Source organism: Peromyscus maniculatus, chromosome 5, assembly GCF_049852395.1.
Source record: "Peromyscus maniculatus bairdii isolate BWxNUB_F1_BW_parent chromosome 5, HU_Pman_BW_mat_3.1, whole genome shotgun sequence".
Lineage (NCBI taxonomy): Eukaryota > Metazoa > Chordata > Mammalia > Rodentia > Cricetidae > Peromyscus > Peromyscus maniculatus.
Genome location: NC_134856.1, coordinates 38,723,105 through 38,735,455, shown reverse-complemented (window position 1 = coordinate 38,735,455; position 12,351 = coordinate 38,723,105). Strand labels below are relative to the sequence as shown.

At 46.5% G+C, this 12,351-nt stretch overlaps 1 protein-coding gene across 1 annotated transcript; it reads right to left on the bottom strand.

Moving 5' to 3' along the window:
• Window positions 1–3,310: 3,310 nt before the first annotated feature.
• On the bottom strand, window positions 3,311–5,359 carry Thap11 (THAP domain containing 11). The gene has a single exon (XM_006986822.4). The coding sequence runs from the start codon at window positions 4,904–4,906 to the stop codon at window positions 3,995–3,997; it is 912 nt and encodes a 303-aa protein (XP_006986884.1). The 5' UTR covers window positions 4,907–5,359; the 3' UTR covers window positions 3,311–3,994.
• Between the last annotated feature and the right edge of the window lie 6,992 nt (window positions 5,360–12,351).

The window sequence follows — 12,351 nt, the reverse complement described above, 5'->3', positions numbered from 1 at the left end:
GCATGCATGGAGGCTACAGGAAGCTTACAGGAGTCAATCTTTCACATGGGGTCTGGAAATAAGATTCTCAGGATTAGAGGCGTTACTTTATCCTCCGATTTTTTTCTTTTTCTTTTCTTTTCTTTTTTTTCTTTTTTTTTTTTTTTCTTTTTTTTGAGACAGGATTTCTCTGTGTATCCCTGGCTGTCCTGGAACTTGCTCTGTAGACCAGGCTGGCCTTAAAATCAAAGATTCGCCTGCTTCTCCCTCCCGAGTGTTGGGATTAAAGGTGTGTGCTACCACCGCCCAGCCCGAATTTTAATTTTTATTGAAAAAAAAACTGGCTCAACCTAACTTTCCCAAGTGACCAGACTGTAAATAATCATCCCACCCTTTCCCCCTTACTTTCAACATCCTTTTCAGTTTCCTTGGTAACACAAACATTTGAAGACCGTTTTCAGTCGGGTCTGTGCTGAGCAAAAGGCTCTGCAGCCAACCCAAAGAGCCACAGGGGAGGAAAATGGCTTCAAACACCCCTAACTCTTTCCTCCATGCCAGAAAAATTCTTAATACTTCTGTTTTGCCATAAGATTTCCACTTTGGGCTGCACCCCACCTCCTGGGGATGACTGGTAAAACTAGGCTAAGCTTGGTTAAGTCCTGTCTGGCCAGACTACTTTGGCTAGAGGCTGCTTTTATGACCCAGTCACTAAGAGCTCCGACATGGCCTGTTGGGGATACATCTGGAGCCCCACCACCACCACCACCAGGAAAACAAAACACAAGTTATGAGACAGGAGGAAGGATCCATGGAGTGCTGCTACAGGCTCAAGAGAAGCAAGGTGACAGCAGCCGTCCTTTCAAAGAACAGGAGCTCAAGGATACACAGCGTATGGCCCAGGACTGGGAAAGCCCCGCTCCGAGGAAAGAGCGTGGACACGTGAGAGTTTGGCAGTCAGCCTAGAAACGCACTGCTACGCTCTCACCATCGGATTAAGAGCCAAAGCTACCTACAAAGACAGATTCAACTTGTCCCCAAACTGGTCACCTATACAACCTACACTGCAGCTTCCTCAAGACCTATTTCCCAACTCAGAGCCAAAGGGCCAGAAAGGAAGTAGACCCTGGAGTCTTGGGGACTTGCAAGTCACAGGGCATGTCCCTAGGCAAGGTGACTGGTCCGTAAGTAACTCAGAAGTGAGTCAAATTTTACAGAGCCAGAGCCTAAGAAGAGTCCATACGTGCCTCAGTAGTCACAGAAACAGGTACTTTTAAAAGACCTCACAGACCAGGACAGATGGCTCAATAGTTAAGTATATACTGCTCTTTCAGACAACCCAAGTTTGGTTCCCAGTATCCGTATCAGGTCACTGACAACTGCCCTGTAACTCCAGCTCCAAGGGATCTAATGGCTTTCTGGCCAATTTAGGCAGCTGCAATCACACAGACACACGTAATTGAAAATAATAAAAGTAATGTTTTAAAAAAAGTCATTCATTGCCGGGCGGTGGTGGCGCACGCCTTTAATCCCAGCACTCGGGAGGCAGAGCCAGGCGGATCTCTGTGAGTTCGAGGCCAGCCTGGGCTACCAAGTGAGCTCCAGGAAAGGCACAAAGCTACGCAGAGGAAACCCTGTCTCAAAAAACAAAACAAAAAAAAAAAAAAAAAAAAAATTCACATCTGGTGGTGGTGGTGGTGGTGGTGGTGGTGGTGGTGCACCTTTAATCCCAGCACTGGGAAGCAGAGGCAAGCAGATCTTTTTAAGTTCAAAGTTAGCCTAGTCTACAGAATTGAGTTCCTGGACAGCCAGGGCTACACAAAGAAACCTTGTCTCGAAAAACAAGTTATTTACATCACCCCATTAGGTTTGAGCTAAATTACTTACAAATATAGATAAAAATAACCTCTCAGCTTTCCAATATCCAATCTAGATATAGAGGCAGCCAAAACCAGTGTAGGGGTTACAAACCAATTCCTTAATGTCCCCTCTATTCACCTAACTCTTCCACAATTGAAGGTGTACTGAAACCAATGTATTTGCAACAAGAGTCTCTGTGCCTGAAGGAGCCAAAGCTGCTTCCACTTCTGAACGTAAGTAGTTTTTTTTTTTTTAAGTAATTGCTTTCACACAAGTACCAGACACTGTATGTCCCAAGGGATGAAATGGTAAACAAACTTCAACTCTAGATGAGAATTCAAGAAGGAGATTAGTGGTGCATGCCTTTAATCCCAGCACTTGGCAGTCAGAGACAGATAAAAATCTTTGAGTTTGAGGCCAGCCTGGTCTACAAACTGAGTTCCAGGCTAGCCAGAGTTATACAGTGAGACCCTGTTTCACCCCTCCCCCTACACACACACACACACACACACACACACACACACACACACACACACACACACGGAAATTAGGCCGGGCGGTGGTGGTGCACACCTTTAATCCCAGCACTCAGGAGGCAGAGTCAGAGGCAGGAGGATCTCTGAATTCAAGGCCAACCTGGGGCTAGAGTTCCAGGAAAGGCACAAAGCTACATAGAGAAACCGTCTTGAACCCCCCGCCCCCCCCAAAAAAAGGAAATTAAAACTATCAAAATCTAGAGGAACAAAACAATTCCCATTTACTTGTCAGTCACACCTTTTTGTTTAAGAAAATCATGGAAAGAGCTAGAGACAGCTCAGTTGGTAAAGTGCCTGCCTGAAAGTACATCACAGAACCTACGTGATAAAAACAAAACACAAACCACACACACACACACACACACACACACACACACAAAAAAAAAAAAAAAAAAAAAAAAAAAAAACAGGCATGGTGATGCAAACTTGTAATCCTAGCACTCAGGAGGCGGACAGGCAGATTCCCTGAGGCTCACTGGTTGGCCAGGCCAGCCAGCCTAAACTACTTGAGTTCCAAGCCAGTGAGAAGACCCAATCTCTCTTTCCCTACCCCACTACCCCCACAGCTGATAGGCAAGTGCTCTACCACTGAGCTAAATCCCCAACCTCTAGAAGACCTAGATGGCAACGGAGGAAAGACAGCCCAGGAACCTCAGGCACCCAAACTACACACATGTACATACACATACACGAAGATCCAGGGAGAAAATAATGAACAAATCAAGACCTTTTCATGCAGCTTCCAAACACCATGGAGTGACCCGAGCAAGGAACTTTATGAAGATGTATGTGCTTTTCGTTGCTTTATGGAGAAACCCGGTCCATTCCTTTAAAAGGTCTCTATTTTCAGGGCTAGCCAGTTCTCTCAAATAGGCCAATACCTATATCATATTTCAAGGACACTTAGCTTTAATAAAAATAAAATGTCGAAACCCAAATAAAAACCTTACTTTTTTTGTTTAATTTGTTTTGCCAAACAAACACAGTGAAAACTTTAGTCTAATTGTACAGAAAATAGAATTTGTAACCAGTAGCAAACATAACAAGATAAACCTAAGTCCCTGGTAAGCTGGATCTCCATCAGCAAGTCACCTAGAGCCCTCTCATAAATGACCTTCTGGGTAGAGAGGTCCTAGAAGGCAGAGACACAGGTCAACTAGTCCCCATCAGAATCACAGGCTGCACCTGAAACAGGTAAGCATGAAAAGGAGAAATGATGTTACTGAGATCTCTTATCACTACACACAGCAAAGCTGTCTCTAACTGCTGGCCAACCTTAAGATGTGGTTTTCTCAAACCCAAGGTCCCTAATAGTCCCACCTGCATCCCTCCAGGATAAGTTTCGAGTTCAATGGTTCTGAAACCTTTGCTTAACCAGAATCTGCAACATAAACTGGGGAGTGAGAGACAAAGTCATAATTGCTGGTGTCACCAGATTCTGAACTTCCCAACTCCTGCTCCAGGAGGAAACAAATGAGGGTGCCAGATGACCAAGAAGAGTCCCGTCCCGTTGCCCTAAACCTCAACACTGTCAACCAGAATATTGGGGAGTTCAATATCCGCCTGAGGATTCCTTGGGCTGGAAGGTGTCACGAATTCTGCAGATTGCTGAGGGGAACCGTTCACATTCCGTGCTTCTTACGGATGACAGCCATGGCAAGCAGGCGATCCTTCTCGCGAAGTTCCTCACGGAGCTTGGCCTCGGTAAGACGCAGATGGCGGATGCTACCCTTCATCTCTTTCATCTTCACTTCCATCAGGGCCAAGATGTCCCGCTGCTCATTCAGCTTGCGCAGGAGCTCCTCCTCCGTGGTACCTGACGACAAGGAGTATGAGTGGTCGGAGCCAGTATCAGGGAAGCCCTCTTCCCCTACCACCACTAGCTGAGGGCCTAGAGTGCACTCAGCGGCCTCCAGCCCAGCAGTAGCAGCCTCTAGCTCCGAAGCGGCGACCGCGGCGGCCGCGCCTTCAGCAGCTGCAAACTCTACTTGCACCGTAAGGTCGATGGGCTTCACATCCTCTCCCGAGGGAGTAGTGGGCGCCGGAGCCACGGATCCCGGAGCCTGGCTGCTGTCTACAGCGGCCTGAAGGGTAAGAAGCACGGCCGCAGAGGCAGACACCAGGTTCGGCTGCAACTGGGTGGTCTGGGCAGTGGAGGACGGAGACGGCTGCTGTTGTTGTTGTTGCTGTTGCTGTTGTTGCTGCTGCTGCTGCTGCTGCTGCTGCCTACGGCGGGCTGCCGCAGCTCCCGCAGGTCTCCGCGCTACTTTGCGCTCATTGACACCGCGCAGCGGGAAGATGGTGGGAACGCGCACCGTGTAGGTCTTGCGGCCGCCCTGGAAGTGAACGCTGCAGAGACGGTGGCCCGTGGTGGGCTGGAAGGTGGAGAAGCACCCACTGACGCCGGCACGGGACACGTTCTTGAGCCAGAGGCGCCGCAGCTCAGCGTCCTTGGGAAACGTGTAGAAGTGCAGTGCCTTGTCCCGGTGTGAGTTGTTGTAGCAGCCCGGTACGCAGCACGTAAAGCCAGGCATGGCTGCGACGCGCGGCCCGGCCCACCGGCCTCTTGCGCTCTTCGACGGCCGGGTCCGGCCCCCGACTCAGCTCCTCGACGGGCGGCGCCGCGCGAGGCCCTTCGAGACCTCTCACTATTGCCGCCCAGCGCAAGTCGTCCCGGGCGGGGGCCCCGTGCCTAGAATATGCTTGCTGACCGCCCGCGCTGCGCTACCCACCCGGCCGCCCGCCTGCGCTCCGGAGTCGGCCCGGGGGACGCCGCGAAGGACCGCCTGGAAAGGAGGACTACGCCCCCCACAATGCACCGCGCTAAAAGCCGCTCACTTCCGGGATGGGGGCGTGCTTATTCCGGCTGTTTTCCCGGGCTCCGCGACATCCTGCTGAGATCCGATTATTTTCCAGATGAGGTTCACCCCAGGCGGAAGGGGAAAATGTATTCGAATGGAACGTTGTCGCATGGACTACCCCTCACAAGGACCCGGAATCCTGATCGTACGGGGGCGCGTGCCTCCTAAGCGCAAGCGCTCTGGGTATAAGCACACAAAAACTACAAGTTCCATGCTGCCTCAGAAAACGTTGCAGCTGCTGCCTGGGACTGCAGCGCCGCATAAGGGAGAGGCAGAGTTCCTGCAAGGCAGGATTTGAGGGAGATTTTGTAGCCTGCTCTAGAAGTTCCCCAACCCCCAGTGCCTTGGAGTGGAGGGCATTGCTTAGCCCGGAGGAAACCCTAGTCAGCCCAGAAAGCCCTCTGGAGTCACTCGCTCGTATTGAGGGCACTCTTCTGACTCTCAGCTACCTCCTACTCGGACTCACTGACCTAAATCAGGTCCCTAATAGGTGCTACTATGTGCCAGAGTGTAGGAAGAACATAGAGAAGGTAGCTTTAAGCAGTCAGGTCCACCCAGCCCTCTCTCTCCTGGAGACTGACTAGAGTGTCTTTTGGATAATGGATAAATATGTGCTAATAGATGTCAAGAACAAATGTCATAACAAATTCAGTGTTATGAATTTGCACGAGTGAGGAACCCCCAGTTGGCAGAGCCAGAGTATCCCTCACCCAGGCACTGCATCCACGGGGAGATTTTGTTATAATAAAGAGATGAGGAGAAAGATAGGAAAGAGGGAGACAAGAAAGAAAGAGGAAAGAGAGAAAGCAGAGGTATGCACACCTCATGGGAATGGAGGGCGGGGAGAGAGAGAGAGAGAGAGAGAGAGAGAGAGAGAGAGAGAGAGAGAGGAAGGGGAGGGGTTTTTCCTTTAAGTCAGGACACAGGGTGGCCCTAAGGGGCAGGTTTCCAAGGGTGGGTCAGAATACTAACATTTATTTGTTTTGATTATTATAAAAAGAAGTCAGTTATGGAAGCAAGTAGGGGAACAAGGGCATTGAATTCCTGAGACTGCTTCAAGCTGGCAAAGGGCCAAGTGGGGAGAGGGAACCAGGAGTCACACACAGCAGAAGATCTCAGGAACATTCCTTGAGGGAGCTGAGAAAGCAGGTTGCAGCAGTGATGTTCCAGGAGATTAGGGGGAAATGGCACGCTGAATCAGAAGTATAGAAGCCATGGCATCTGCTATTTCTCTGGAGGTCAGGCAGGAACAGTGAATCTGCAAAATATGCTCGAAAAATAGGTGGGGTCAGAAATGGCCTCTGAGGATTGTTAGTTTTCATCAGACCAGATTTCTTGATGCAGTAGCAGAACTTTTCCCAGGAGCCTGTAGGTATCTGTAAGACAGCTGGAATAGATTGAGCATAACTTTTCCTAGGAATCTGTAAGTATCTCTAAGACAGCTGGAATGGATTTGTATCATAGCAAAGGGGTTAAAAAAAAACAAAAAAAAAAAAACACTTGAGGGCCGGGCGGTGGTGGCGCACGCCTTTAATCCCAGCACTCAGGAGGCAGAGCCAGGCAGATCTCTGTGAGTTCGAGGCCAGCCTGGTCTCCAAAGCGAGTTCCAGGAAAGGCGCAAAGCTACACAGAGTAAACCCTGTCTCGAAAAACCAAAAAAAAAAAAAAAAAACAAAAAAAAAAACACTTGTTGGGGCTGGAGAGATGGCTCAGAGGTTAAGAGCACTGACTGCTCTTCCAGAGGTCCTGAGTTCAATTCCCAGCAACCACATGGTGGCTCACAACCATCTGTAATGAGATCTGGTGCCCTCTTCTGGCATGTAGGCATATGTGCTGTATACATAATAAATAAATAAATCTTAAAAAAAAAAAAAAAAAAGAACCACATGTTAAAACTTTGAACCTCTGGAGTTATCTGAAACCAGTCTACCCTGTACCATGACGTCTGTGAATGAGCCGTGTGTGTGTGTGTGTGTGTGTGTGTGTGTGTGTGTGTGTGTGTATCTTGGGGTTGGGGCTGTTAAACTGATACCCTAGTCATCAAACATTGTCAGATATGAGAAGGATAAATTTAAAAAGTGAGACAGCTTTCCAGCTACATAGACAATAACCCCAAGTCTCTCCGTGGTCATTGGGGGGTGCAGAAGCCCCAAAGGCAGTACTTGTTCAGCAGGTAGGCCCAGAAGATCTGATTTTGCTGTGGAGTAGAAATTTGGGGAGACTGACTCCTTGATTTTGCAGTAGGGGGCACTCAGTCCTCCATCGATCCTCTTATTCACAGTCTGGACAGGATCTCAGCTTCTCGCTGTGTGTCCAGCCTTGCCATGAGCTTCCGGGTGGAAGTTCTTCTGCGGCCATCCATCTTCTTGGAGGAGGTACAGGATACTGCCAGGAGCCGACATGTCTCTCTATCATCAAAAGCTTTTATATTAAATGCCGTATTATTATATTTCTAAAGGTGTTTGAGGACTAGGGGAACAAAATCTGTTAGATGTATTTATAACTTTGAGAGCATATATATCCCTTAAATCTGAATATACAGGTTTCCCAGTTAGTTACAGCTTAATGAAATTAGCAAGGAAAGGGGGGGCTGATCTTTGAGTACAGCCAGATTACAATCCTGAATGAATTATATAGAAATAATTGTATTTTAAGCTGTTTTCTGAGAAGGCAAAGAAGAGTGACAGGGAAAGATCCCAGAGCCTAATGAGAACAGGAGAAAAGGGGCTTGTGAGTCATCGTGAAGCCCAACTCTGAGAAAAGGACCTTCTGAGAAGAGGTAAAGGGCCCTCTTGGTGGACCAGAAACTCCACCCTATGATTTATATAGAAATAATAATTTCTTAAAGTCATACAATAATACCTCCCTTGTTCTACATAAAGAAGGTCAAGTGTCTTATTTTATTGCAGAACCATTTTAATTAATAAATATCAATGGGCATTAGAAAGCCAATTGGTCCTCTATGTCAGGGGGTTTCCTTTTGACCCAGCATTTCAGCCTATTCTGGACAGGGAACATGGGACAATGTGTCTCTTCTGGAACTGCTTCAAGCTGGCATTGGGTGTTGTTGTCAGAGCCCCCCAAAAGGCCGAAAGGCCAGTCAAAGGCTGAAAGGCCAGTCAAAGGCTGGGCAATGGGGTATTTGTCAGAAGTATGTGGTTATCTGACCCAGCTATAGAGACAGTGAACAGTCACATTGGTTAAGCTGGTCCATGTCAGCTTTTAGCAAGTCCAGAGCAGTGTAGTCAGCAACTGAATCTTGGAGGTGTCTGCCAGCCAAGTGGAAACCTGTTGAGACAATTTTTGTGTTTGTTTGTTTGTTTGTTTGTTTTTGTTTTTCAAGACAGGGTTTCTCTGTGTAGCTTTGGAGCCTGTCCTGGAACTCACTCTGTAGCTCAGGCCGAACTCACAGAGTTCCACCTGCCTCTGCCTCCTGAGTGCTGGGATTAAAGGCATGCACTACCACCGCCCGGCTCTGTTGAGACAAATTTAAACTAGGAACAGAAGTTAAAATTTATGAACTTATTTGGAATTTTTAGGCCCATATTATATATATATATAATTATATATATATATAATATATATTATTATATGTATATAATAATATATATATTATATATATATTATTTTACAATACCATTCAGTTCTACATATCAGCCATGGGTTCCCCTATTCTCCCCCCTCCCACCCCCTCCCCTTGCTCTCAGCCTACCCCCAATTCCCACCTCCTCCAGGACAAGTCCTCCCCCAAGGGCTGTGATCAACCTGGTAGACTCAGTCCAGGCAGGTCCAGTCCCTTCCTCCCAGACTGAGCCAAGTTTCCCTGCATAAGCTCCAGGTTTCAAACAGCCAACTCATGCAATGAGCACAGGACTTGGTCCCACTGCCTAGTTGCCTCCCAAACTGATCAAGCCAATCAACTGTCTCACCTATTCAGAGGGCCTGATCCAGCTGGGGGCCCCTCAACCTTTGGTTCATAGTTCATGTGTTTCCATTCATTTGGCTATTTTTTTTCAATAATTGAGTAAAACTGAAATTTATTATAAGCCACAGTCATCCTAGGAACCTCCATGCTATATATATAGCCTCTATGGTTCTATGGGTTGTGGTCTGATTGTTCTTTATTTTATAACTAGAATCCACCTATGAGTGAGTACATACCATGACTGTCTTTCTGGGTTTGGGTTACCTCACTCAGGATGATTTTTTCTAGTTCCATCCATTTGCCTGCAAATTTCATGCTTTCATTGTTTTTCTCTGCTGAGTAGTACTCCATTGTGTATATGTACCACATTTTTTTCATCCATTCTTCCGTTGATGGGCATCTAGGTTGTTTCCAGGTTCTGGCTATTACAAATAGTGCTGCTATGAACATAGCTGAGCATGTATCTTTATGGTATGAATCAGCATTCCTTGGGTATATGCCCAAGAGTGGGGATGGCTAGATCTTGAGGTAGTTCGATTCCTAATTTTCTGAGAAACCGCCATACTGATTTCCACAGTGGTTGTACAAGTTTACATTCCCACCAACAGTGGAGGAGTGTTCCCTTTGCTCCACATCCTCTCCAACATTGGTTGTCATTGGTGTTTTTGATCGTAGCCATTCTGACAGGTGTAAGGTGGTATCTCAGAGTCGTTTTGATTTGCATTTCTCTGATGATTAAGGATGCTGAGCATTTCTTTAAATGTCTTTCAGCCATTTGTAGTTCTTGTTTTGTGAATTCTCTGTCTAGCTCTTTAGCCCATTTTTTAATTGGACTGTTCAGTACTTTGATGTCTAGTTTCTTGAGTTCTTTATATATTGTGGAGATCAGTCCTCTGTCAGATGTGGGGTTGGTGAAGATCTTTTCCCATTCTGTTGGCTGTCTTTTTGTCTTATTGACTGTGTCTTTTGCCCTCCAAAAGCTTCTCAGTTTCAAGATGTCCCATTTATTAATTGTTGTGCTCAGGGTCTGTGCTGTTGGTGTTTTATTTAGGAAATGGTCTCCGGTGCCAATGCGTTCAAGAGTGCTTCCTATTTTCTTTTCTATTAAGTTTAGTGTAACTGGATTTATGTTTAGGTCTTTGATCCAATGGACTTGAGTTTTGTGCATGGTGACAGATATGGATCTATTTGTAATCTTTTACATATTGACATCCAGTTATGCCAGCACCATTTGTTGAAGATACTTTCTTTTTTCCATTGTATAGTTTTGGCTCCTTTGTCAAAAACCAGGTGTTCATATGTGCATGGATTAATGTCAGGGTCTTCAATTCGATTCCATTGGTCTGTATGTCGGTTTTTATACCAGTACCAAGCTGTTTTTATTACTATAGCTCTATAGTAGAGTTTGAGGTCAGGGATGGTGATGTTAGGCCCATATTCTTAGTAATTGGGAAGAGCAGGAGTCCCAAGACCAGGCTGTACTTATTTGGAGTCCTTCCAACCTCTGTGAAGTAGATCCAGGTTTTATGACTCTTTTAATCCTCTGAGACCTATATGAATTATCTTACAAAATTACATAAACTTTAGATACATTAGTATTACCAATCAGTATTGAAATCCAAATTGTAGGAAAGCAGGTAATAACTAACCAAGGAAAATTTAAAATCCTGAGTTTGTTACCCAAAGTATCAGAATTGTATTAATGTTTTTGTTGTTGTTGTTTTTTGTTTTTTGAGACAGGGTTTCTCTGTGTAGCTTTGGAGCCTGTCCTGGAACTCACTCTGGAGCCCAGGCTGGCCTCAAACTCACAGAGATCTGCCTGTTTCTGCCTCCCGAGTGCTGGGATTAAAGGCGTGCACCACCACCGCCCGGCAAAATTTTTCAATCTTAATATAATGATTCTACCTGCGTGTGGTCCTACTGATGACCCAGAGGGGAGTGCATACTTCTCCAGGCCCTACCCACACTAGGGGCTGCAGAGAAACGAATGCCAGGCTGTGACTAGAGGGCTTGAGTGCCTGGTGCCCTGTCCATACCTAGAGTCAGGGAGTGGACTCTTCAGTGCCATTAGTAAAGATGGAGGTGAGGTCATATGACCTGTCTGTTTTGACCTTAAGATGGTAGCTCTACCATGTGATTGCCCTTAATTAAGATGGCGCCACCTGACCACATGAACACCCTTACCAAATATGGCACCTGACTACGTGTTCATGTGTTTTTTTTTTCCCAAAAAATAAACTGAACAGATAAGAAACATATAAAGTGAAGTATTTAAAAATCAGTCAGACTGGGGTTGGGGATTTAGCTCAGAAGTAGAGCGCTTGCCTAGCAAGTGCAAGGCCCTGGGTTTGGTCAACACTAAAAAAAAAAAAAAAGTCGGCCAGGCCGTAGTGGCACACACCTTTAGTCCCAGCATTCAGGAGGCAGAGCCAGGCAGATCTCTGTGAGTTCTAGGCCAGCCTGCTCTACAGCGTGAGATCCAGGACAGGTACCAAAACTACACGGAAAAACGCTGTCTTGAAAAACCAAAAACCCAAAAAAGTCAGTCAGAAAGAAATATAGATGGCCATATCAGTCATAAATTTTCATTCGTACATAGGAAATAGACTTTGTGGAAGAAAGATGGAAAAAAGCTTTTCTGGGAAATTTTTAAGGTTAATGAATTGGAGCTCGGAGAAACTGAGTAGCAGTGAAGGCTGCCAGGAGAGAGGGGATCCCCCGGGGCTGCGGAGCATGGTGGGAGTGACCTTGGTGGGATGTGGGGGGGAGCCTATGCTCTGCCTGGCTTGACCCAGCAGTGTAAGGGGTGGCGGCAGCTAGTCGGAGGGCTGCCAGAGGGGGAGGGATGACAGAAAGTTGGTTTTGAATGAAAACAATTCTCATTATAACCAGACAGTAGATGGTCTTCCTCCCAGTGTTTGTGGGTGGGGCAACCCAACCAAGCCTGGTGGTGCAGACCTGAAATGCTGATTAGTTGAGAAGGTGAAATAACACCATATTCAAGGACAGCCTGGGCAACTTAGTGAGACCGTCTCTGGAAATAAATAAAACAGAACTGAGAGAGATAAGTAATAAATAAGGCACTTGCTTCTCACAAAGGAGGCCCCAGAAACAAAACAAGTAACAAAAACAGGAGAACAGCCCATACATTACCATTGCATTTCTAGAGCTCCTTGGTTATTTGTGTGGGTTT